Source organism: Pygocentrus nattereri, chromosome 27 (assembly GCF_015220715.1).
Source record: "Pygocentrus nattereri isolate fPygNat1 chromosome 27, fPygNat1.pri, whole genome shotgun sequence".
Taxonomy (NCBI): Eukaryota; Metazoa; Chordata; class Actinopteri; order Characiformes; family Serrasalmidae; genus Pygocentrus; species Pygocentrus nattereri.
Genome location: NC_051237.1, coordinates 20,408,645 through 20,435,044, shown reverse-complemented (window position 1 = coordinate 20,435,044; position 26,400 = coordinate 20,408,645). Strand labels below are relative to the sequence as shown.

At 41.0% G+C, this 26,400-nt stretch overlaps 2 protein-coding genes across 2 annotated transcripts in view; one reads left to right on the top strand and one right to left on the bottom strand.

The window, feature by feature from the left end:
• Nucleotides 1–8,197: 8,197 nt before the first annotated feature.
• srd5a1 (steroid-5-alpha-reductase, alpha polypeptide 1 (3-oxo-5 alpha-steroid delta 4-dehydrogenase alpha 1)) lies at nucleotides 8,198–18,206 on the bottom strand. The gene is made up of 5 exons (XM_017711396.2): nucleotides 17,727–18,206; nucleotides 16,503–16,669; nucleotides 14,129–14,230; nucleotides 9,791–9,941; nucleotides 8,198–8,445 (listed from the first exon to the last, which is right to left on the bottom strand). Exons 1-5 carry the CDS (start codon nucleotides 18,035–18,037, stop codon nucleotides 8,379–8,381), a joined length of 798 nt encoding a protein of 265 aa, XP_017566885.1. The 5' UTR covers nucleotides 18,038–18,206; the 3' UTR covers nucleotides 8,198–8,378.
• A 914-nt stretch (nucleotides 18,207–19,120) lies between these two features.
• Nucleotides 19,121–26,400, top strand: part of nsun2 (NOP2/Sun RNA methyltransferase 2) — a 33,758-nt gene continuing 26,478 nt past the window's right edge. The window contains exons 1-7 of the mRNA XM_037535199.1: nucleotides 19,121–19,341; nucleotides 20,549–20,706; nucleotides 20,934–21,038; nucleotides 21,117–21,222; nucleotides 23,681–23,752; nucleotides 23,859–23,943; nucleotides 24,837–25,029. Coding sequence (XP_037391096.1) covers nucleotides 19,276–19,341; nucleotides 20,549–20,706; nucleotides 20,934–21,038; nucleotides 21,117–21,222; nucleotides 23,681–23,752; nucleotides 23,859–23,943; nucleotides 24,837–25,029 — 785 coding nt within the window. The 5' untranslated portion in view covers nucleotides 19,121–19,275. The remainder of the gene's footprint in view (nucleotides 19,342–20,548; nucleotides 20,707–20,933; nucleotides 21,039–21,116; nucleotides 21,223–23,680; nucleotides 23,753–23,858; nucleotides 23,944–24,836; nucleotides 25,030–26,400) is intronic.

The following is a 26,400-nucleotide window of genomic DNA, read 5'->3' as shown; positions in this document are numbered from 1 at the left end:
CAAACTCTCAAAATGAAGACGAGTTTAAGAGACCCTTATTAGTCCCACAGCGGGGAAATTTCACCTCTGCATTTAACCCAACCATGAAGTGAAACACCACATACACACTAGTGAACAGAGCAGTGGGCAACCGTATCCACAGCACGCGGGGAGCAGTTGGGGGTTGGGTGTCTTGCTCAAGGACACCTTAGTCACATACTGTCAGCGCTGAGGATTGAACCGACGACCTTCCAGTCACAGGGCCCTAACCTCCAGCCCATGACACGGACCGTTTAAACTAAATGGTTATGAATGCGCAGCCTGATGCCTGACAGTGGTTTTGAAATAAGGTTTTGGCCCTTAAAACCAGCATTTTTAAAAAAATCAATTCATGGTACATGTAAGGAGCTGTAAAGCAAAGACCTCAGAGGACACCTGTATATAAAACCTCAGAGGACACCTGCAGATTCACTGGTGGTTTGAAAGTAAATAAAGTGTTATAGACAGTGTGACGCCTGGTTCCTATCAGAATGACTGTAAAGTAATCAGAGTTGGTGAGTTTCTCTTAATGAACGGTTTCACACCAAACCACTCAGAGAGACTTGGTTTTCAAATGATTGAATTGTATAGAAATTATGAAGATTTGGTGGAATTCTCAGTGTAACTATCCAGTAAGTAGGAGCTCACTTTTCATATTAACTAATATAAATGCAGACACTGCCAGTACACCAAAGATTCTGTTGCCTGTTTGTAGACGGGGAATTATGCCGAAGTGTATGTGAGCAAAGTCATTCAGAGTGGTTTGATGTGAAATGGTTAATCATAGAGAAACTTGATATTTATTAGTGGTGGTGATAGGAACCAAGAGTCACATTGTCTACTACATAAATTTAGCCATTTTATTTGCTGCTCAAAACCACCACGGAACCTACTCATGTCTTCTGAGTTTACATATGATTGCTAATATTATAAATATATTTAATATGCTGTACATATATTGATAATGTATATTGATAATTCCACTTTACAAGTCTACTGTATACTTTTCTGTTTAGTATCTTACACGTGTGCACACACCAAGAAAAATACCTCTTATTTATAGCATACTTTATAACATACATCTTTGAAAAAGCCCCCATATGAAAGGGCCATGTTGTCTTTATACTGGGTTTTACAGATGTAAACTTGCTCTTGTTCCTAATAAACAAAAAAGGCTGTGCTTTGGACTCCAGTCACTGGTGTACTGGAGCATGGAGGGACAGAGGCAGCTCCATCTCCTCCCCCTCTATTACGTAACAGCTCCTTCGCTCTCCGCTCACGTGTCAGTGATGGGGGAAATCCCTCACAGACACAGAGTGGCTGGGACAGATCATGACCCGTATTCATACAGCTTTTCACAGTCGGAGTGCTGATCTGGACCCATTACACATTACATTCATGCAATCAGGTCAGGTCAGCACTACATGTCCAAAATTTATAGACACTCGCTTATCAGTTTCTGCTGGAATCAAAGGCACAAATAAGGAGTTTGTCCTCCTTTGCTGCATTAACAGCTCCTACTCTTCTGGGAGGGCTTTTCTCCAGATGTTGAACATTGCTGTGAGGATTTGATTGCATTCAGCACCAAGAGCATTAGTGAGGTCAGATACTGATATTGGAGGATCAGTTCTGGATCAATCCAGCTCATCCCAAAGGTATTGGTTGAAGCTCCATAACTCTAGAGAATGCTTTTCAACTGCTCCACAGTCCAGCACTGGGGGGCTTTGTACCATTCAGTAAAACATTATGACCACCTGCCTAATATACAGTATATCCCTGCCTTCTCACAGTGCATCCTGGTGCCATCACCTCCGCAGGTGAACAATGCACACGTACCTGGCTGCCCATGTGATGTAAAATAAAATGGGACTCATCGGACCAGGTGACCTTCCTTTGCTCCAAGGCCCAGTTCAGAAGCTTGTTTGCTCACTGAAGGCACTTTCGATGGTAGACAGAGATTAGCATGGGCTAATATATATAACCCTTCTATAACCATCATTAAAAAATTCTGTGACATGTGCCAGAGTGCCAGCCTCTCTGTCCGGTCGGATCAGACAGGGTATCCTTTGTTGCCCTCGCACATCAGTGAGCATTGGGTTCCCTGTCAATCGTTCATGGTTTGCCCCTCTTCGGACCACTGTAGATAGGCTTTCACCACTGATGACCAGAAACACACCACTTGTTTTGGAGATGATTGTCTGGCCTTAACGATTTGGCTCTTGTTTTAATCATTAAGGTCTTCACATCTGACCATTTCTCCTGGTGACTATGAGAACCAGCTGTATACTTACTGTCTTATGTCCCAGGCCTTGTCATGCCCCAAGATATTCAGAGTTATTCACTTCATCTGCGAGTGTTCATAATGTTTTGGCTTATCAGTTTATAGCTCTCCAGCCCACAGATGGCATTCAGCATAGTGAGTTTAGGACCATGTGCAGCTGCTCTAGAGCATCCCGTTCTATTTTTAATGCTTTTCTATGGAAATTATACAAGCTAGGTGTGCAGTGTGTGAATGCCTGTGTTAGTAACGGGACACTAATGGGACATGTTAGTGAATACAGCTAAAACTAGACTTTCCTCTTGTACCCCAGAAATTGCCTCATTCTGTTTTCTGAATAAAACTGACTCATTCAGCAAAGCAGAGCACCTTTTCCTCTAATCAGAAGTAAATGAACCCAGTCTTCTAAATCCACTGTACATATACTTAAAGCAACATAATGCAACAATTTTGCAGTACAATAACAACTTCAAAATTATTCTGATGGTACACTGGCTTATAATAGTGAGAATGGTGTCTCTGTCCTCACCACTCAAGCCCAGAACGCCTGCTATAGCACTATGTAACTTTGGAGGAGCGGGCACAAACCCCTCGCGATAACTGCATAATGCTTTACGGCACAATGTCTGACAGCAACTGCTATGGGTCTTCATCTAGCTAGAAGAAGTAGCTCTGTATTCCCAGTATGGACATCATGGCAGAGTTTGCCAAAAGACAGAAGAAGACATTGATGGAGGAAGCAAAAAGCTATAAGAGATAAAAGGATGCAGTCTCACAGCTAAAGGGAATACAATGGAAATCCAACAGCAGACTGCACATCCCTGCCAATGTTATTTTGAAAAACTGTGACACAGGCTGCAACCTTACCTGTGTCATTCTTGTCTCACTGGGTTTTGTAGTCTTTTCAAATGCTAAAATGCATCTACCCCTGTCCCGTTTCAGGCTAACATGCAAAGAATTAAATTCATCCCATGGCAAAAAGTTTGGTCGGCCTTTGTCGGCCAAGTAAGCCTGGAAAGTTTGCAGCCTCTTGTAATAAAACCCTGTAATATTACTCTACCTTAAAAGCAGACATGGTTCTTTCTCATCTCATGTTGTCTTTGCCAGTGTTGTGCCGGATTCCATCTAGCCCAGAGAATCTGACTCCCCTTTGCATGCATGCATGTCACACAGGCATATGGATGCTAGAGATTACACTCGTAATTTTGGATGTTTAGATAGAAACATAGAAACATAGAAATCGCGAGTATAATCTATAGCATTCATATGCCTGTGTAACACGCACACACGTGAAGGGGAGTTGGATTCGGTATCCTTCAGCTCTCACAGCAAGATTTGTATTTATGACAGTGGTGTAAAAGCGAAATAACACTCTGCAATGGTAGGGGGAGCCCAAGAGCAAAAATACCAATTCTCATATAGTGCTGCTTTAAATCAAATGCAGACAATATGGTTTTACACTCACCAACCACTTTATTAGGTACACCTGTTCAATTGCTTGTTAACACAAATAGCTAATCATCCAGTCACATGGCCGCATTTCACTGCATTTAGGCATGTAGAGGTGGTCAAGACAACTTGCTGAAGTGCAGACCGAGCATCAGAACGGGGGAGAAAGGGGATTTAAGTAACTTTGAACGTGGTGTGGTTGTTGGTGCCAGACGGGCTGGTCTGAGTATTTCAGAAACTGCTGATCTACAGGAATTTTCACACACATCTCCAGGGTTTACAGAGAATGGTCCGAAAAAAAGAGGAAACATCCAGTGAGCGGTCAGTTGTGTGGATGAAAATGCCTTGTTGATGTGAGAGGTCAGAGGAGAATGGGCAGACTGGTTCCAGATGATAGAAAGGCAACAGGAACTCAAATAACCAACCAAAATCTCTGAGGAACGTTTCCAACACCTTGTTGAAAGTCTGCCACGAAGAATTAAGGCAGTTCTGAAGGCAAAGGGGGTCCAACCTTTTACTAACTGTACCTAATAAAGTGGCCGGTAAGTGTACATTAACATGTAACAAGCTTTTTTTCTAACAGATTAATTTAGCCCAGAAACAGACTTAAGTGAGGTTCCGTTCACAAACACATATTCAGTGTCTTCAAAAGTCCTTAGCGGTAATGTCCATAAGTTATTCATTCATGCTGGGATAGTAAAGAGATCAGAAAGATCAGGTCAGTTTTCATGACGCTGACCAGTAGAGTGTATGCTGCCGTTACTTGCTAGCCACATTAGCCTCATAGCTGTTGCAACATCTCGTATCTCCAAAATGCTAACTTCACAGAAGAAAAAAAATCAATGGAGGTTAAGGTAAAATGATCTTTTCTAAGTGATTTTAGAGCATCTCTATTCCTCCATTCATAAAGAAATTATAACATGTTAAGAAGGCAACTGGCATTAAATTAAAAAGTTTTGTTCGGACATCGACTTTACAGAGCAAATTGGTCACATTCGTTTCAAATATTACCCCTCCAACACACAGTTCTTAGTCTGTTAGTGGACTAACTTTATCCTTTTGGCTTGTGTGATGTTCCTGTGCATGACACTGACACCCTTTTACCAATGGATAATTACTAATGGGTGTGGAGCAACCAGAGGTTAGATCACTGATGTACAGCGTGGTGTATAAATGCAGAAGCCGAATGCTGTTTTGACGTGCTGAAAGTTTGGGATCAAATCTGTGTATGTTAAGATGACGGATGGAGCGGCTGATGTTAACACAGCTGCAGAGCAAAGCTGCACTCTGAGAATTCACTTGTCCACAGATGAGTCCTGTCCACGCTTGCATCTGCAGATCAGAGCCGGCAAACCCTTCACACTTAAAGTGACTGAGCCAGACAGGCCATTTCTTTGATATGATGGAGGGGAAACTGGAGGAACTCTTTGAGATGCCAGTGGTCAATAAGGTTTCTCTCCCTTCCTCTGAAAGGAAAAGGCTCTCCGTCTTATGGATTCTACATTTATATATCATTATTACCGGAAGGAAACCTTGTGTATCTGGAATGAAAATTAATGATAGTTGGGCCCATATTCCCATTTCTTATTTTTACTCCCATCCCTTGTCAAGTGTCACCTTGAACTTCGGAACTGACTTACAAGGGGAAGTGGTTTGAATCTTCTTCTATGAAATGGGACAGCCCTCAAATAAAAAGAGCGTCACTTCAATAACAGCTACTAGCGCCGCGCTGTAGGCGACCCTACCCGTCTGCAGTGACAGCAGAGGAGAGGAAAGCTCAGCTCCTCACTGCTGGACTTGAGTTTCATTTAGGGTATCATAAGCCTTCAAAGATGGACAATTGTTTATTATAGCCCACCCCTAATTCTTCAGTGATAGGAAGCTGGAGTCAGATATTCACCAGCTATTTTGAATTTTCCTGCTCCATCTTAAGGGGTGTAGTAGTTCTGACACCTTAGCCGCCAGAATGTAACTGCTGCACCATTTAAGGTGGAATGGGAAATTTAGCTACCTACATTTTAAAGCAGAAAATACTCACATTTGAGGGTTTCTTTGGTTGCTTGCTCAGCCGTCTTGCCGGTTCCTTTTTTTCCCCCTCATAACGCTCTGTCTTTGAAAAACCTCCGTTTGGAGGGCCATGTAGCCCTAACACTTCACCCTACCCCTCCATCGCAACAAAAATCGGGACACCCTACCTCTAGGCATGAACACGCAGAATGGAGGGGTAGGGCTAAGTGGTAGGGGTGAGGGCTGAAGAGAGATTGGGCTGTAATGCAAAAAGATCTTTTTCTAATTAATTATGGAACATTTCTATTTCTCCATTCATAGCAGAATTTTAGCACAATGTAAAGGGCAACTAGCATTTTCAGAAAGAAGAAACGTTCTTAAAGGGGAATTCACTGATTTTTCTACATGTATGCATTTTTTAAAAATGTAATGAATCAGAATGATTGATTTACGTAAGTGCTTTAATGTGAAAGGCTCTGTTCAGCTCCTCAGAGTTGTTCACAGTGGTGGTGATAGGAACACATGAGGGTTCACTGGTGGTTTTGGACAGTAAGTATAATGTCTATATGTCTGTTGTAGACAGGGTTCCTGGTTCCTATCACCACCACTGTAAAGAGATCTAAGTCAGTAGGTTTCTCTACATTAAACCATTTCACATTTAGCCACTCTCAATGACTTTGTTTATATCTCATCTTACGTCTTCGGTGGAAATTGGTGGAATTCCACTTTACTTGCTTAAGTTACTATAATTTTAGTTCATTTAGGCTCATTTTGTATCATCGCCGATGGTGATTTCATTTGTCATGAAACATTCAGACAATGTAAAGCTGGTGTTTTGATATTATGTCAAAAAAAACTTAAACTTATTATAAATAAGTTCATATATTACCTCAATTATTTATTATTTATTGACATTCAATCAACCAGAAATGATACTGTTTCTTTTTTGCTATGCATTATGCACTCTGAATATTACTGAAATGATATTTCTTTTGATACCTCATCATCATAATTTGATATCTGATATTTGATATCTAGTGCTCCTCTGAGAGTAAGAGTGGCTCGTCCTTTTAAACTTTCAGTGTATGGGCATGAATGAGTGTGTGTTCTGTGTTGTTTCTTTGTCTTCTACAGCTCACAAGTGTTGGACGTTGCAGCTGAAGTGTGAAAGCACAGATTTGTCATGGTGTTTGTGGTGGCAGCTTGGAGAACTGTTGACACAGACCTAATCTAAGACGTTATTGTTGATCATCTGTAAAAAACACAACAGAATTTGACTGGTTCCACCTGCTGTGGGTGATATTTAGTATAAAAACCATTCTGTTAGAATAAAAGAAGTTTCATGAAAAAAGTTGGTAACACTTTCTATGAATGTCACCTTTGTAAGCATCTATAAACACATTCATAACATGTTAGAATGCATTCATAAGGATGTTTTTTACCCACGCCTTACTAAGTCATGGCCACGACTTAGTTATCTTATTCCCACACTTTACTAAGTGGTGGCCATGCATTATTTTTATCTATACAGGATGTCACCAGCATAAGAACTGTGGCTTAAACACTTCCAGCAGTTTGGTTGTTTGTCGTGTACAAATCACATGGGCTGTTTCTGATTGGTCTACAGGCAGTTCATGAGCTCCATGTCTCCAGGGTGAATTTGTCCACTTCTAATTTCAGACAATGAGTGTGTTTACATGCACTCATTGATCCAATCATAATCCGATTTCTGCAGTTATCTGATTATTCAAATGGCCATGCAAACGCTAAACTCTCATCTAGAAACCCGATTAAGAAATCCAATAAAGAGGCAGGATTTCAGCTCAGTAATCAGATTTCTCAGTGCATGTGAACTCTTACTCTGATTTCTTTCAGACTGTTCAGTCTGCGCATGCTCGACAACACGCGGTGGATGCTGCGAGATGGCAGCAAGAGAGGTGCTGAAATCAAACACGAAATAAAGGATTTAAATATTCATTTTTTTCAGGTAAAGTCACTGTGATGTTTTTTTTTTTAAAACAAACAACTGTGACATGAAGTTTGAGTTTTACATCATGTTTTGTTCTGAGTTTATTGGCTGGTTGTGAAGCAGAAATCTGATGACTGTCTGACTTATGTCGCCCCGGAGTTTCCCCATTATCTGACTGAGGAATCAGAGCATGTTAAACGTGTTGATTGAATGACTGACCAAATCTGATTTTCCGCAGTTTTCGGATTAATAAGTGCATGTAAACACACTCACTGTTAATATCAACATTCAAATTTGCGAGGAAACTAAAGGAAATACATCTGCAAGAACGGCTTATTTTTTAATTCACCATGGGTGTGATGTCACAGGCATGACTTCAACCCTCCTGCTTCTCTCTAGAGTACAAAACTGACCATTATCATTAATTCATGAATAAATTCCTACAAGTTTCTTTTAAATAATCACACTGAAATTCATTTTAGTCCCAAAACAGGATTAATCTGGTGTTCAGGAAAGTTCGCAATGAGGAAAAATACAGTCTCAGTCTCAGTTTGTCTTTTTAGATTCACAACACAGTAAGTGAATAAATATACAGACAATGTTTCCCGCATGTTATTCAGGGTACATGACAGCAACATCATGATAACATGATCACTATCAAAACACAAATGGAATCAGAGCTTTTCTTGATTTGGGGTAATCCTCAAATTTCGTCAGATACCACCTGAAAAACAAAACACATTAATACGATTATCTTCTCATTTTAACAGTAATTTTATCGTGTTATAGTGATGCATCTTTCCACCATCTTTTAATATCAGGTTCCGAGTTATTTTTCCCACAGCTTTCCCTGTTGAAATACTCCTGTATCCCCCTTGCTGGTGACCTTTGTGTGCATTGACATCAAATTGAAACTACGGATAGTCCTATATATTGTGTGCAAATTCCATGATGAATGGACCAAAAGAAATGACCTAAAAAAAAAAGAAAAAAAGAAAAAAGTCTGGTTCCATTGAGTTCCATTAAAAGACGAGTATGTTTTTTCTTTCTCCTGTAAAGTTACAATTTTGGAGATATGAGGTTTTGATCCAACATCAGCGAGATAGAACGACAAAGAAGGACAAGCAGCTTAGAGGATGGATGGATGGATGGATGGATAACTAAGTAAATGTAATTTTTTTGCTCTTTGTAGTTCTTTCATTTTTCTGTACTTTACTGAAGTTTTTCCATTTTGGGCGACTTTTTCCTTTCACTCCACTACATTTCAGAGTCTAATATCTGACTTTTTACTCCATTAAATTTTTGTTGTTCCTTTTAGTTTCTGTGTGTATAAAAACGTAACAGAGCACCAATCAGGGCCCAGTGGTCACTTTGTTTAGAGCTGGTTTTGACCTGTTGGTCATACCGACCCAGTGCAGCACGCGGTTCAACGTCAGTGCAGCAGCGTCAAACTTTGGGAGAGTCTGTTCAACATAAATGATGAACTAACCTAACTTTGTGTAAATAGAGCACAATATAGAAATATGTCCACATATGCAGTCGAGACTGACGCGGCTTTTTTCTGAATTTCTACAAACACCGTTTCATTTTATAGTAAATTAGTTTGGGCTGGTTTATGTTTATGAACAGACGCCTACAGATCAACATAGTAAAGGAGCTCATCTGTGATCCTGAGTTTAAAGCCAGTTCTTATTAAACTTAAACTTGGAACTAAGTTGTAAATAAATCTGAAACTGAAACTTTGCTTGTGTGTAAAAGTGATTTAATCAATAAAATTATAACAGGACTTAAAGCCATAATTAATCTTTTAGTACTTTTGCTTTTGACACTTAAGTACATTTGAAGTCAAATACTTTAGTACTTTTACTCAAGTGGAGGTCTAAAGGGAGGAACTTCTACTTTTACTGCAGTAATATTTTACCTTGGGTGGCTCTACTTCATCCACCACTGCCATAACTCATTTAATCATAAAATCCACTGACACAAATTAAATCAATTCATACATCTTGAATGGATAAAGAAAATGAAATCTCAAAGTATATTAAACTAGACTTAATAAAAGTCCTTACTTGTGGTGAGCTACTGCTCTGCTGGAAAGGATGATGCAGGTGAAGAAAGCAAAGGCCACACTGTGGATTGAGTGACCAGCAAGAGCAAATCCGGCCCATTCCAGAATCTCACCCAAAAAGTTAGCACCTGAAATGTACAGAAACATTCCACCTACAAAAAAAAAAAAAAACAGAAAAAAAGGAACATCGCTTAAAGAAACATATCACACTGCAAGACTGCCGTATATGCAATATAAACTGATATACTTTGTCAGTGCATATTTGAGTGTAAGGCCAAAGTTAATGCAATAAATTATTAATGGCCCAAATTTTTAACACCTGTAGCAGTGCAGGCTGAAGCCCAGCTGCTCTCATGCTGTATGTTGCTGTAATAGAATCTGCGATTGCAGCCCTTTCTCTCAAATACAGCCTTTAAACGGCTTATAAGTGCTACTTTCAGCATCTTCAGCAGTCTATGCATGACAGTGCTCACAGGAGACATATGGACAAATCAACGAGCAGCAAACTAACAAAAGCAATAGCAAAGTGGAACACTCATTTTTCCCTCAAGACCCTCCACTGTAACAAGAATTTACGAGCCGTATGAAAGCAAGAGGCAACAGTCACAGAGGAGTTTAAACCATTGACATTATATGTATATATGATTGTACATAATTTCAATTCTACACAGCCTTTAATTATATTCATTTTTCAGTGTGGGGGTAAAAGAAGAACAGAGAAAACTACACAAAACTACACTCAACAACTAAATTTAATAACATTTCTTCTCATCATCTACCTCTCTCATTAAATGTGTCCACACTTTACTTTTACTACAGCTCTCATTCTTTTCAGGGGACTCAATTTCAGTTTTTAAAGACGCCACGATTTCCTGCAGGAACATTTTTCCACACCTCCACAGTTCAGTCTTAGCTCGTTGTATTTTCTGTTTCGCACAATCTATGCAATCCCAAACTCATTCAGCAACGTTGAGGCCTGGACTGGGGTGGTCGGTCCATTGCTCAACTTCTTTGTTTGATGTGTCCATCTCCTTTTCTCAGTGAGGTTCTTCTTGAACAGCTACACATCCCTTCCGACTCTTAGCGCCGAGTCGTCTTCTCACAGTGGAATGACGATTTCAGATCTGAAGCAGCTTGGATTTTCTCCTCTCTCTCAAAGACGAAAGCTTTAAGTGCAGTTTATCTGATGGGGGCAGTTTCGGTGGTCTACCAGGTCTTGCACAGTTGTTAGGAGTCCCATATTCTCTGTAAAGTTTAATCTCTTCTTGAGCTCCAGTTTCTGAAACTTATTTTTCTTTGCTTTTCTCCTTCCTTATACAAACGGATTATCTTATAACCATATATTTTCATATGAAATGAACAATTTGTACTTAATGGCTGTTTTGACTGTAAATGAAATAAAAGAAGGGTATATATGTGACTGTATCAGCAACACAGCATTGTGAAACATAGCGTTGTGACATGCAAACTATAATCATCTTCTGCATATTTTATAGGCTATATCACATAAAATGAACTTGTTATGACTAGTCAGATGTCAACAGCCTGAGGAAAAGCCTTTTTTGCTGAAGTCTATGATGACTCACTGAGTATCTACTGTTGGAGCAGAGGGGCTACACAGCACTTTAACACAGTATTCATTTACAAATTCATGTGTAACCATTACAAATTCAGAATGGAAGGAAAACAGTGGACTCACAGATACATATGAATATAAGCCATGGGGGGCGGGGGGTGGGGAGAAAGATGGTTGTCATGAATGATAAGTGTTTGTTAACATGGTTTGTACTGACAGGTTAGAGGTGATGAGTCAAAGCATGTCTATTTTTATTTTCCCTCATGCACCCATGAAATTCAGCTGCATACAGTCACTGTATACTGACCAGTGGTCATGCACACATGAAACCAGCAGAATGCGGGCTGCTGATTTGAGGTCTGCTCATGGGACAATGTAACTAGGGGTAATTTTGTAAATGCAACACAGACATTGGGGGCAGTCGTGGGCTGGAGGTTAGGGAACTGGCCCTGTGACCAGAAGGTCGCTGGTTCAATCCCCAGCACCGGCAGTCCATGACTGAGGTGTCCTTGAGCAAGACACCTAACCCCCAATTGCTCCCCGGGCGCCGTAGATTGGGCCACCGCTTCGGGCAAGTGTGCTCACTGCCCCATAGTGTATGTGGTGTTTCACTTCATGGATGGGTTAAATGCGGAGGTGGAGTTTCCCCGGTTGTGGGATTAAAAAAGTTTAACTTTAACTTACTATACCAACATCCTCATAATCGGGGGTAGATATTTCCCAAGACTAAAGATGTAGTTTTTATACTATATAAGTGACTTATTTCACCCTAATCATCAGTGCGGTTTACAAATTTGAAAATAAAAAAAACAACAACAAATTGTGGTCTGTGCAAAAGTAATGGCACATTTTACATACGTTTTACTTTTTTCCAAATGTATCGAAGAATTAAAGCATTTAAAATATAAACTGTGTATGTAAATTGGCTAAAAATTGCCATATTTAAGTTTGCTCCCTGTAAAGGATGTGTACATTTTTTAAATTTCAACTACATTATTTCAATCTTCCTGCCATATAGAATTCTTATTAAGAATATAAGCAGGTCAAAGTGAGAGCCAGCCAGCCTCCACATGGTGGAGGTAGGTTTAAAACTTATTTAAGACCCTCAAATAAACAATGAGAGAAATCCATAGCCCCTCATTAATTCAAAACAGATCTATTTTTTTATTCACATATGTACACATCAAGATATGTGCTGCTCTTCCTTGTGGTTGAAAATAAATTTGACACTGTCTGAAGTAGCCTTTTACTAACCTTATGTCTCCTGAAGCAGATATTTTAGGTTGGTAAGCCTGCGTGGACGAACTGCATCTGTATCAATAAGACTTTTTAAGCGGCTGTTATAACTCGCACTCAGTCCAGTCTGTTATAGTGTATCCTACCCAATTATTCCCAATTCCTAATTATTCACAAATGGCAGGCACTCAAAATAAAGTATTTTTCCATATAGCCCCAAAAAGGGTTCTATTGTTGCGATGTCAAGCTTTTTGTTGCTACATAGAAACCTTTTTAAAAATGGGCCTATATGGAATCATATTCAACACATTCTCCATCAATCTGGAAAAGCCCTTCTTGATGCAAAGAACCTTTCAATGATGCAAAGGGTTTTTCAGTGCTCATGGTTCTACATAGAACCACCTCCTTTACGAAAGAACCCTTGAAGAACCGTCATTTTTAAGTGCGCAATAAATAGCCAAACACACTGGAATCCCAAGGAAACATCATAGAAATGAGCATTTTGAGCATTTATATAGTCAATCTGAAATCAATATGGATTTTTTACCTCGTTAGATTGTTCCTTTGTCATATTAGGTCCAATTCATCATACTATATTTACATAATTACTTTTCTGTAATATTCAATCAAGGTGTAATGACTTCTGCTCACCTCTACAACGTCAACCAACCAATAATATAATGTTTCACCCCTCACCTCCACCTATCATTCAGGGAAAATGTTCATCCAGGTCAGAGACCCTCCTTGATTTTCAATGTTCTCTCCAGGCTACAGCAACTAAAATATCAGACTTCATGTTGAACTGTTGACGTCAAATATAAGTTAGACAGTAATTCGTTGTTTTCCTACATAGCCTGTGAATATGAGCCTAGTCAGCCTAAAACTCTCCTGTCCAGCGATTTTTAGTCATTAACATCAAATATACGTTGACTGATGTTGACTGCAGTCAAGTCAATTCAATCCAAGAAGTGAAGGTGCACCATGGAATTTTAATTGTATGTAAATTATTACAAGGGACAAACCTGATGACTTTGACCTCAGTCAGCATCACTGGCATTAATCGCTGAAAACTGCTCGCTCAGAGGATTTTAAACTGACCAATTTTCATTCAGCCTCATCTCAAAACAGCCTACCAGGTAGAATAACAAAGTCAAGTCGAAGTTTATTTATATAGCGCTTATTCCCTCAATAGGTGTTGTCACAAAGCAGCTTTATAGAAAAATATGGCTCCGAGGCCCCATGAGTGTCGCCAATGGCAACAGTGGCAATGAAAAAAGAGAGAGAGACCCTAAGAGTGAGAGGAAGAAACCTTGAGAGGAACCAAGACTCAAAAGGGGCACCCATCCTTCTCTGGTCGACACCGGATAACAAACAGCATTAGTATAAAATATCAGAACATAAAACAGGAGCAGGACAAAGGAACAGCTTATTCAACTCAACCACGCAGATGTATACACGCTGAACTGTTACTGAATGCAATCATAATGCAGAGCAAATATGGTGTGATAAGCTAGAAAAGTGTTTTACCTCTTGGTATCTTATAGCCTGTTTCTCCAGGAGCTCGCAGGTTCCTCAGAATATGATCAGAGTGAATATTAATTATCCATCCAAAGAGCCACAGACAGGTCCCTGCATGATAATGAGATAAAAATCCATCAACTGTAACAAAACGAGGGCTCAATATCCCTCCATCAGAAATAGACAGCTGCGACAATTTCTGCTTGTGTACAGAAAAAAAGCCAAAAACTAAAGCTTAACATCTGAATTACAGTAACAGCTAGTCTTATGGGAGCAGTCATAAGAAGTAGATTATGTGTTAGAACTTTGTTATAATCAATAAAATATGCAATTTGACTGGGAGTATCAGAATTTTTGAGTGGGTATTTAAAAGTACTTAAATTAGTCAGTGCACAGCTTGTATAACAGTGCAGATTTACTGTCCTCTGAAAAGAACTCAACACACAGCCATTAATGTCTAAATAGCTGGCAACACAAGTGAGAGAACCTCATAGTGAACAGGTCCAAATTGTGCCCAATTGTGTCGTTGTCTCTCACTGGTATCATGTGACTTGTTAAGAGTTACAAGGTTCCAGGTGTGAATGGGGAGCAGGGCTACTAAATTTGGTGTTCTGGGTACAATTCTCTCATACTGGCCACTGGATTTTCAACAAGGCACCTCATGGCAAAGAACTCTCTGAGGATGTGAGAAATAGAATGGCTGCTCTCCACAAAGATCGCCTAGGCTATAAGAAGATTGCTAACACTCTGAAACTGAGCTGTACCACGGTGGACAAAGTTAAACAGTGGTTTTCCAGGACAGGTTCCACTCGGAACAGGCCTCGCCAGGGTCAACCAAAGAAGCTGAGTCCACTTGTTCAGCTTCATATCCAGAGGTTGGCTTCAAAAATAGCATTGCTGCCAGCATTGCTGCAGATGTTGAAGAAGTGGGATGTCAGCCCGTCAGTGCTCAGACCATATGTTGCACAATGCATCATCATTGTTTGCGTGGCCATTGTCCCAGAAGGAGAGAGAAGCCTCTTCTGAAGCTGACGCACAAGAAAGCCTGCAAACAGTTTGCGGACGATTACTGGAACCATGTCCTGTGGTCTGACGAGACCAAGATAAACTTATTTGACTCAGATGGGGTCCAGCATGTGTGGTGGTGACCTACTGAGGAGTACCAAGTCTCTTGTCTGGAGCTGCATGAGCGCTGCCAGCACTGGGGAGCTGTGGTTCATTGAGGGGAACATGAATTCCAACATCTACTGTGACCTTCTGAAGCAAAGCATGATCCCCTCCCTTCAGAATCTGCGCCGCATGGAAGTTTTCCAACCCCAAACACACCTCCAACATGACAGCTGCTTTGCTGAAGGTAAAGGTGATGCCAAGTATGTCTCCAGACCTAAACCCAATTGAGCACCTGTGGGGCATCCTCAAGCAGAAGGAGGAGGAGCGCAAGGTGTCTAACATCCACCAGCTCAGTGACGTCATCATGGAGGAGTGGAAGAGGATTCCAGTAGCAACCTGTGCAGCTCTGGTGAATTCCATGCCCAAGAAGTTTAAGGCAGTTTTAGATAATAATGGTGATCACACAAAATATTGTGACTTTGAGCACAATTTGGACATGTTCACTGTGAGGTGGACTCACTTGTGTTGCCAGATATTTAGACATTAATGTCTGTGTGTTGAGTTTTTTCAGAGGACAGTAAATCTGCACTGCTATACAAGCTGCACACTGACTACTAAGTTATATCCAAGTTTCATTTCTTTAGGTGTTGTCCCATGAAAAGATATAATAAAATATTAGCTGTGTGTGTGTGTATGCGAGAGAGAGAGAGAGAGAGAGAGAGAGAGAGAGAGAAGACAGTTAATCATTAGAAATGTGAGGGATGTACTCACTTTTGTGAGATACTGTATATACAGTCTGGTCAATGAAATTTTGAGCTGTTTCTTTTGGTCCATTCATCATGAATATATACACGTGTGTGTGTGTGTGCGTGTGTGTGTGTGTGTGTGTGTTTGTGCATGCGTCATAAAATGTGCCACAACTTTTGCACATTCCATATTTCATGCTTCCCCCCCCAAATATCCTAAATTCAAATTCCAAATAAAGTCATTGTGCTTTGAAAAGTGCAGCGCAAAGTGTGTTCTCTGTATAGGACGTGTACTTATTCTCACTGAGGAAATCATCAAAACACTGACGAGGGGTGCATAAATGTTCTTAGTTGTAGTCTTGTGGGGGTCCTGACCATTGATGAACTGGGTAAAGAAAGGCTGACAAAACATGCAGAGAAATCTGTACATGTAGAACTACAAATAGGGCCTCTGTGGTTAATAGACATGCATGCACAAGCACTACTGCAGGCCTGCAGCCCTAAGCACCTGCTAGAACATTACCCACCTGAGATGAAGCAGGGATGTGTAACCCAGTCAGAGGGGAACTCTGCGTAGTGGCTCAGGTATCTGACCTGCAGATAGCCATTATAGATGCAGAAAACAAACGCCAGGGCAAAGGAAGCAAACGGTGTGGGTTTCCCTCCTCGGATTAAAAATGGATAAATGAGAGACCTGAAAGAAGCACAGTTTTTTCTACTCACAGGGGCATCAACAAGTCCTAACCTCTTCTATATTTAGTAATGGACTAAAAAACGAAGGATGGATTAATACTAAAGTATGGATACTTACAAATACCTGTAATCCTTACAAATAAATATAGACCCAGTTTCCCAAGAGCATGTTAGAGTTAAGATCATCTTAAAGGTAAACTGAGTGGTTGAACATAAACATAAACATTCAGATTGGTTTGATGGGAAATGTCCTATTTCTATAGAAACATACCTACTCAGATTTCTTCAGTGATGAGAGGAACCAGGGGTCACAATTTACTGGCTATCCAGAACAGGCAATGTTTTCTGAATTATTCATATTTTACATTGATAACAAGAAAACAAAGGGAAATCACAAAAAAATGAGGTTTTCTTTGGGGCCTACTTGGCCTTACAACTCCCTGCATGTACCCCTCTGCCATGAATGCACTATAAAATTGGGCTTTTGGCCAAACATTGACAATAAAACTACATTATTACAGTGTGTCCAGCATCACACGGTACATTTATATCCGTTTCATGGAATAGCCTCCTGTGATGCAGCTTTTAAATGCGTTAAAGGCTTGAGATGTCTGGTTCCTATCATCGCCATTCTGAGGAATTCTGACTTTGCAGGTTTCTTTAGAAGGAAGCATTTCACGACAAAAGGCTCTGCGTTACTTCATTCACAGCCTAATTACTGAATCATGTAGAAATTCTGAGAACATTGGTGGAGTTCTCCTTTAACTGGTAGAGCGGGTGCTCAGTGTGATGCTCTTCTCATCATTAACAACAATCTTTGCTTAACGATTTTTGGGGTAAAGCCAACCCAGTGCAGTTAAGACGAATGCAGAGACTTCCAAAAGTATTGTATTGATCACTTTTCACTGTAGAAACCACGAAGATTTGTCATTTTTGTATGTCCATATATGTTTTTATGTCTGTACTAATATCGGTGTACTGGCTTTAGTAATGGTCAGTATCGTATCGAAAGCAGAAAGGTGGTATCGCCCATCCCCACACAACACAGGCCAGCTCACCTTTGAATATAATGGCAAAAATACATGGTTAGAAGCAGCTGGTTCGGCAGATGCACTGTCTTGGATGCTGAAGTCCACAACACTAGAGCCAAAGGCACGACCAAAGCAGGCAGCTCCTGAATAAACCAGGCTACTCTGGCACTCACTGGGAATCCGAATTTCCTGTCCGAGTATCTCCCATAAGGCACATTCTCAACCAGCAGCGCCAGGAACGTTACCAACGCCATGAATATCATGAGGTACGATAAACAGTCCAAGATGTAAAGCTCCTCCTCCTGAGAAGAGAACAGGTGCTGGAGAAATGTGTCCATGACTGCTTTAAAAACCGGTGACCTGCTATCCAGTAATAATGAAGCCCTGAGGTCTGCGCGCTGTGGAGCCGCTGAGCATTAAAGCTCCGCTCTGACAGCAACACATCCAGATCTGCGCTGCTTACGAAATTCGTGCCCTCACGCCACCGCGCCGTCTTCCCATGTGTCCACCAATCACAAGCAGGGTGGGCGGGCTTATGCCGGGAGCTGCACCAATAGGATGAACGGATTACGCATTTTATTTTTTTGGGAGCCAATAGGAAGCTTATATCCGTTTACAGCGCCGAGTTACGTATGATGATGTTATCACTTTGATAATCCCCCGTTCACAAAGTTATAAATAATAGGAAGACATGAATAAATAAACTTTCGAGTTTAGTTAAAATTACATGTGCAAAGAGCAGAGAAAAGCGGTCATGAAATACACCGGTTACGGAAGATGATATTAGTCTGTCAGCAGGAATAAATGCATGAATGTGTGCCTGGAGTTCAATAAATAATGTGTGTGTGTGTGTGTGAGAGAGAGTGAGAGAGAGAGAGAGAGAGAGAGAGAGAGAGAGATATGACAGTTAATCATTAGAACGATATTTTAAAACTATCTCACAGAGCTAATCGTTAGCCTTCCTAAAGGTTTTAATAATAATAATAATAATAATAATAATAATAATAATAAATAATAATAATAACTACTACGACTACTAGTACTAGTACTACTTTATTGTACCTATTCTTTTTCTTCTTTTAGTAAGAACAATAATGTTAACAACAATTATTCCTAAATTGAAAAATCTAAATGAATAAAACAGCATCAAATACAAACCAGGCACATACAGCAATGTAAACATACATAAATGAGATTATTATTATATTATTACTATTATCGTATACATTTCTACGTATTATCAAGTACATTATTATTATTATTATTATTATTATTAAACATCAAACATTAAAATAACGGCAAAACTACTACGACCACCACCACATTGATAATAATACATTTAATAAATAAAGCAATTTATTTAATATCTTGTTGGGCGTTCAGGAATATAATTCAGGCAAGATCGCGGCCACCCCAGGGTCCTTCAGCTGCTGTGCGGCGTGTTGAGTTTCTGTGAGCTGCACATGAGTTTAGCTTTAGCTTTAGCTTTAGCTTATCTTCAGTTCACTGTCTGTTCAGGGCCTTTCGGTTAAAGACGATTCGGAGATTCGTGTCCGGGGTTTTGTGTCTCGCCAGGATGGGCAGGAGAAACAGGAACAGACAGAGAGACGGAGGCGCGGAGGGGAAACGGAGCAGAGACGCTGTGAGTGGGTTTAGCTGGGTGGTCTACACACAGCAGCTCAGAGAGGAGAGAGAGAGATGCTGTGAGTGGGTTTAGCTGGGTGGTCTACACACAGCAGCTCAGAGAGGAGAGAGAGATGCTGGGAGTGGGTTTAGCTGGGTGGTCTACACACAGCAGCTCAGAGAGGAGAGAGAGAGAGAGAGAGAGAGAGAGAGAGAGAGATGCTGTGAGTGGGTTTAACTGGTTGGTTTACACACAGCAGCTCAGAGAGGAGAGAGAGAGATGCTGTGAGTGGGTTTAACTGGTTGGTTTACACACAGTAGCTCAGAGGAGAGAGAGAGAGAGAGAGAGAGAGAGAGAGAGAGAGAGATGCTGGGAGTGGGTTTAACTGGCTGGTTTACACACAGCAGCTCAGAGAGGAGAGAGAGATGCTATTTGGTGAAAATGAAGAAAATTCAGGCAGCAGATTTACAGCTGGTGCACACAGTGCATAGTGTGGTGTCTGAGAGATGAGCTGTGGAGTTAAAGTGGGTCTGTTTACTGCTGTTAGTGTTCAGGTGCTTTTGCAAATGGGAAAGAAATGGCTAGATCAGCCTAACTTACCACATCCTGTAATAACACTGGTACAGCTGCAGTGAAACAGTGACTCATATCTATAAAGGTAGCTATTAAAAATTTCAGTAAAGTGTCACTGTCACCATGTTAAATATTAATAATAATAATAAAGGATTGTTAGTGTAAATCTGATATGGTTTGACAGCAAATGTAGGTGGACTGGACCTTGCAAGTGACTTAACATTACATTTTTGCTGACTTATTTAAGTTAAATAATGACTCAAATATAAGTAAAAAAACAAGAAACAAACTGTCAAACATGTTCCTGTAGGACTGCAGAGTTCAGTCATTGAGACATAGTCTGTCAGAGTAGTTTAGTGGTTCATTGTAAAGAAACTTACAGACCCACTGATTTCTTGTTTTGAAATTGGACACAAAAAAGGAATTAAGAACGAACCCAAATGTAAAGACAGTGAGGGGAAATTTGGTTTTGTTGCGGATAGACTTAAGTAGACATAAAAATGTTTGAAAATATGTAATCAAAGGCATCTAACATTACACGGAACGTAGTACCACCTCCGAAACCTTAGTTTGTTAGGTTCTAAAGGCTTGTTATAGGCATAATCTGTATCTTTGTCATGTGCTGTGTATAGAATTGTGTTTCTCCTGACAGGGATGGGGCGCAGGCTATGCCGATATCGTCAAGGAGAACAAGTTGTTTGAGCACTACTACCAGGAGCTGAAGATTGTGCCAGAGGGAGAGTTCGAGCAGTTCATGGAAGCTATGAGGGAGCCGCTGCCGGCTACCATACGAATCACTGGGTATAAAAGGTGACGATTGCTTTTGAATGCTCAAATCTTCTTTTCGTTCTGCTGTTATTGTCATTAACACTAGGCATATTTCTAAGGCCTATAAGTATCTGTTATTAATGGTCTCCATTAATGGAGATCTTTTCTGCTGAATATCCATCAACAACTGGGACTTGAAAATGTAACTCGATGTACATCAATGTCACTCAGTAAATATAACTCAACCTACACTATATTTTTAATACTAGCCATGCCAAAGAGATCCTTCACACCTTGAAAGAGAAATACTTCAAGGAGATTCAGGACCTGGAGGTAGATGGTCAGAAGATAGAAGCCCCACAGGCTCTTAGTTGGTAAGAATATTAAGAATATCAAAGTTCGGTTTTCAACATTTTTTGTACAGTGTGACCAATTTTATTGTGATATCACAGGTATCCTGATGAATTGGCTTGGCACACCAACATGAGCAGAAAGATCTTGCGAAAGTCTCCGCTTTTGGAGAAATTCCACCAGTTCCTAGTCAGCGAGACTGAATCGGTAAGTTTGATTTACAGTCTCACTGTTGTACTGGGTGATCTGGAGATTAATCAGGCTCCTTAAAGGGCAATTCCACCAAACCTTCTGCATATTTTAGTTGTTGAGATGTACATACCAAGAGCCAGGCCTGGCTCCAGGGATAGGTCCCAGTGACTCTCTCCCGGGCAGGGTACGTGATTCTGTGTCCGTTGTTTCATGGAGGGTGTTAGCGTTGGACTCTGCCAGGGTTGTGCCCTGTCTCCACTCCTGTTCATGATATTCATGGACAGAGTGTCAAGGTGTAGCCGGGGTCATGAGGGCATTATGTGTGGAGGCTGGAGGGTGGCGTCTCTGCTATTTGCAGATGATGGTTTTTTGGCTGAATCACATGGATGCCTCCAGGGTTCACTGGAGCGGTTTGCAGCTGAGTGTGAAGTGATTGGTATGCAGATCAGCACCTCCAAATCTGAGTCCATGGTCTTAGCCTGGAAAAGGATGGCATGGCCACTCCAGGAAAGGGGAAAGGACTTTACATTTATGGCAATTAGCTGACGCTCTTATCCAGAGCGACTTGCAATTTGATCATTTTACACAAGTAGATGAAGGCAGTGTTAGGAGTCTTGCCCAAGGACTCTTATTGGTATAGTGTAGGGTGCTTACCCAGGTGGGGGATTGAACCCCAGTCTACAGCATAGAAGGCAGAGGTGTTAACCACTACACTACACCAACCTCTGACTTGCCCCAGGTGGAGGAGTTTAAGTATCTCGGGGTCTTGTTCATGAATGATGGGAAGAGGGATCGTGAGATCGGCCCCAGGCTGGGACAGGCAGCAGCAGTAATGCGGTCAGTATACCGGACTGTAGTGGTTAAGGGGGAGCTGAAGCATAAGGCGAAGCTCTCTGTTTACCATTCGGTCTACATCCCGACCCTCACCTGTGGTCATGAGCTGTGGGTAATGACTGAAAGAATGAGATTGCGAATGCAAGCGGCGGAAATGAGCTTTTTTCGCAGGGTGGTGGGCTACACTCTATTTGATAGGGTATGGGGCTCGGTCATCCGAGAGGAGCTCAGAGTAGCCAGCTGAGGTGATTTGGGCATCTGATCCGGATGCCCCCTGGACACCTCCCGGTGGGGGACCCCAGGCTCGTCCTAGGACCCGTTGGAGGGATTATATTTCCAAGTTGGCTTGGGAGCGGCTTGGGGTCCCTGGGAATGAGCTGGAGGAAGTTGCGGTGGACAGGGTCATCTGGGATTCTCTGCTCTCTCAACTGCTACCACGACCTTATCTGGACAAAGTGGTTGATGATGATGATGATGATGATGATATGTACATAGTCAATCAGAGTGATGTGTTTTGAAGTGGCTCATTGTGGAGAAATCTACTGACTCTTTACTGTAGTGGTAATAGGAATCAGTGGTTGTGATGTTTACAGCGCAAATGTATCTATTTTATTTAATTTCCAAAACGGTGAACCTTCGTGTCTTCTTAGGTTTTATGTGCAAAGCAGTAACAGCTTCAACTCTTCTGGGAAGGCTTTCCACAAAGTGTGTTTATGGGAATCTTTTACCGTTCTTCCAGAAACGCATTTGTAAGGTCACACACTGATGTTGGATGAGAAGGCCTGGCTCGCAGTCTCCACTCTAATTCATCCCAAAGGTGTTCTGTTGGGTTGAGGTCAGGACTCTGTGCAGGCCAGTCAAGTTCTTCCACACCAAACTTACTCATCCATGTCTTTATGGACCTTGCTTTGTGCACTGGTGTGCAGTCATGTTGGAACAGGAAGGGGCCGTCCACAAACTGTTCCCACAAAGTTGGGAGCATGAAATTGTCCAAAATCTCTTGGTATTGAAGCTTTAAGAGTTCCTTTCACTGGATCTAAGGGGCCGAGCCCAAGTCCTGAAAAACAACCCCACACCACCTAACTTTACACTTGGCACAATGCAATCAGGCAAGTACCGTTCTCCTGGCAACCGCCAAACCCAGACTCGTCCATCAGATTGCTAGACGGAGAAGCGTGATTAGTCACTCCAGAGAATGTCTCAACTTGGCATACCGGTTCGTGGCTGAGATGCTGTCGTTCCCAATCACTTCCAGTTTGTTATAATACCACTGACAGTTGACTGGAATATTTAGTAGTGAGGAAATTTCATGACTTATTGCACAGGTGGCGTCCGATCACGGTACCACGCTGGAATTCACTGAGCTCCTGAGAGCGACTCATTGTTTCACTATGTTTGTAGAAGCAGTCTGCAGGACTAGCTGCTTGGTTTTATACACCTGTGACCGTGGACCATGTGTCCAATCAGAGACCACATGTGAAAGTGGCTGAAATCTGATTTGAGTGGGTTTGACTGATTTGACTGTCGCCTCACAGCGCTACCCACCACGCCACCGTGCCGCCCACACATCTTACAATGTAACACTTACAATGTTTATGTCTTAAAAATGTAAACGTAAAATCCTGTCCTTGTTCCTCAGGGGAATATAAGCAGACAGGAGGCTGTCAGTATGATTCCTCCTCTGCTGCTGAAAATAGAGCCTCAACATAAGGTACTGTTTGCCAGGAAAAGAGTTTTTACCCAATTTTAAACATATTTATTTATTGGTTTATGTTTATATTCTTGTAAGTTCCATAATGCTTGTGTTGTATGAACAGATTCTGGACATGTGTGCTGCTCCAGGATCAAAGACTGCTCAGCTCATAGAGATGCTCCATGCTGATATGGATGTGCCTTTTCCTGGTGAGGAAATTACTTGCTTGATTTTATGTGATCCATTTTACCTCCAGCTTTAATGGGTGAGGTGGCCAAAAATGTATATCAATGTGTAATTTTTATTTATTTTTTTGGTTGTGTGTGTGTGTGTGTGTGTGTGTGTGTGTGTGTGTGTGTGTACTTGCATATAAATATATAGGTTTAAAACCCTTAGATTTTCAAATAAACTGGTGATGAACAATAATTTGTCTTATTAATGTATGTCTCCTCACTTTAAATAAAAACAATTTTTAGCAACCAAAGTAAAGCTTAAGTATTTTTCTTGTGCAAAATTATAAAAACAAAACCGAGCTATATATAAACGTATTAGTATAGTATCTAGTATAATGTATGTAAATAAACCAAATGTAAATATTGCCATTTGGCAAAAATGCTAGCAATGTTGGGGCATGTCTGCATTTGTACAAAGACTTTGGTTTTTTATTTGGCAGCTTTTTGTTTGAATTTTCGAGTCCACCTTAAATGAAGCAGGACTTGCATTCACCTGTACAGATTTCAGTGCAACTGCTGTACCATGTAAGGCAGGATGGGAAATTCGAATAAGAAGCCAACTTTAGCTTTGTTGAATTTCTCAAGTCATTTGTCTCTTGTGTGTCCCATATACTGTTAGACACTGCTGGACTGTGGGAAATGTTGGTCATTAATGTTATCAGTACCAGCTGGTCCATGGCTTGTCACACAGAAAAGGCAGTGAAATTGCAGCACCGTCTGCTGCAGCTGACTGAATCAGTTAGCCTGGTGTCCCTGTTGGGCTAAAGCTGGAGGTGATGGAGACTGCTGCATTCTACAGCCCACAAGTAAATCTGTTCTACATAACTCTAATGCAGTTTTTTTTCTCTGCTGTTTTTTTCTGTGTACAGAGGGTTTTGTAATTGCCAATGATGTGGATAATAAGCGTTGCTACCTGCTGGTGCACCAGGCTAAAAGGCTGAACAGTCCATGTATCATGGTGGTCAACCATGATGCCTCTTGCATGCCACGCCTGCTGGTGGAGCAAAACGGCAAGAAAGACATCCTGTTCTACGACAGAGTGCTGTGTGACGTGCCTTGCAGGTGAGACAGGGCAGACCTATTTTTCTTGCTCTTACAGATGTTATTGTTTTTTTTTTGTTTTTTTTTGTGTGTCGCTGAACTTTTAAACTTTGTTCAGACAAAGTTATTTTTTTGACACTTAATTTAAGATTTTGTTTAGTCTGAATGGCAAAAAAAAAAATCCTATCTGTTTCAGCTTTGATGTTTTTAGATTGGTTCTCTGCATGTGTGGCTCTAGCTGGGTGTGCGCTACATGACTTATAACAGACTTTAAAACAGAGCATCTCACACATAACAATTTCTTGCCTTTTAGACAGTGGCTGTGTTTACATGCAAAGATTTTTGCCAGTCTGATTTAATACAGTCGGATTACGGGTTCAGACTGAGGTGTTTATGCTCACTCTACTCAACTGTGATGGAAAAATCTTCGCTTACATGCTCGCTACAAGTAATCCAATGCAAAATGAGTAGAGTAGCGCATGGAGTAAACGTTACCATGACAGCGAACATCACGTGAGGTCCAGTTGGCATGATACGAGTGTCCAGTTGGTGTGCTAGACCACCTCAATCAGACTAGACTGTTCCGATTAAGGTGTTCATTCTATTTTGATTGAGCTATTTAGTCAGATTATTAACAGATTATTAGGCTGCATGTAAACGTGGCTAGTGAGAACATGCACACTAGATGATTGGGGTGAGTTTTATCAGGTATGATTGTTGATGGACATAAATACAGTTTTAGCTTTCATGGTGATGGATTGTTACCGTTATAGGACTTAAGTGAAGAGGGTTTTCTGAAAAAGCACTTCAAGTGAAGCGACTATGACAAGTTCAGGTTTTTTATGCATTTACACACTCGCAGCAGGAGTGTTTGTTACATTTGAGAGAAGTTCATACTACATTTGACTGCTTCATCATTTTCAAGAAATCCTTTTTTTTCACTGCATGTAACCTTAAGAAGCAGAATTGTGTGCATGGTTTAGGAAGGTGTTAGGGTCTGGGGGCCTATGCCAAGCAAAACATAGCATATTCATTGCCAACCATGACCACCAGATGAAGGCAAGCTCTACACACAGCATTGTCAGGCTGCTTCTTCTGCTTTAGCGTTTCTGTGCTTGTGAAATGGTCTGAATTGTAGTTTAAAGCTGTGATTATAGCTTGCTGTGCTATTCTGAAACCCATATAGGATTAGATTGAGGATAGATTTGAAGAGTTCACCTCAAAATAGCCGTCTCGGAGGAAGAAAAATGTATACTCTTCTTAGCCAAGAGTAGATGTAAATGATGGGGATGTAGTTGCTGTGCGTATGAACTCATGTGGCTACAGGAAACTCGCTCATGGTTTTCTAGATTAAAATAGCTGACTCAGCAGTGACCTGCCCAGAAATGTAAA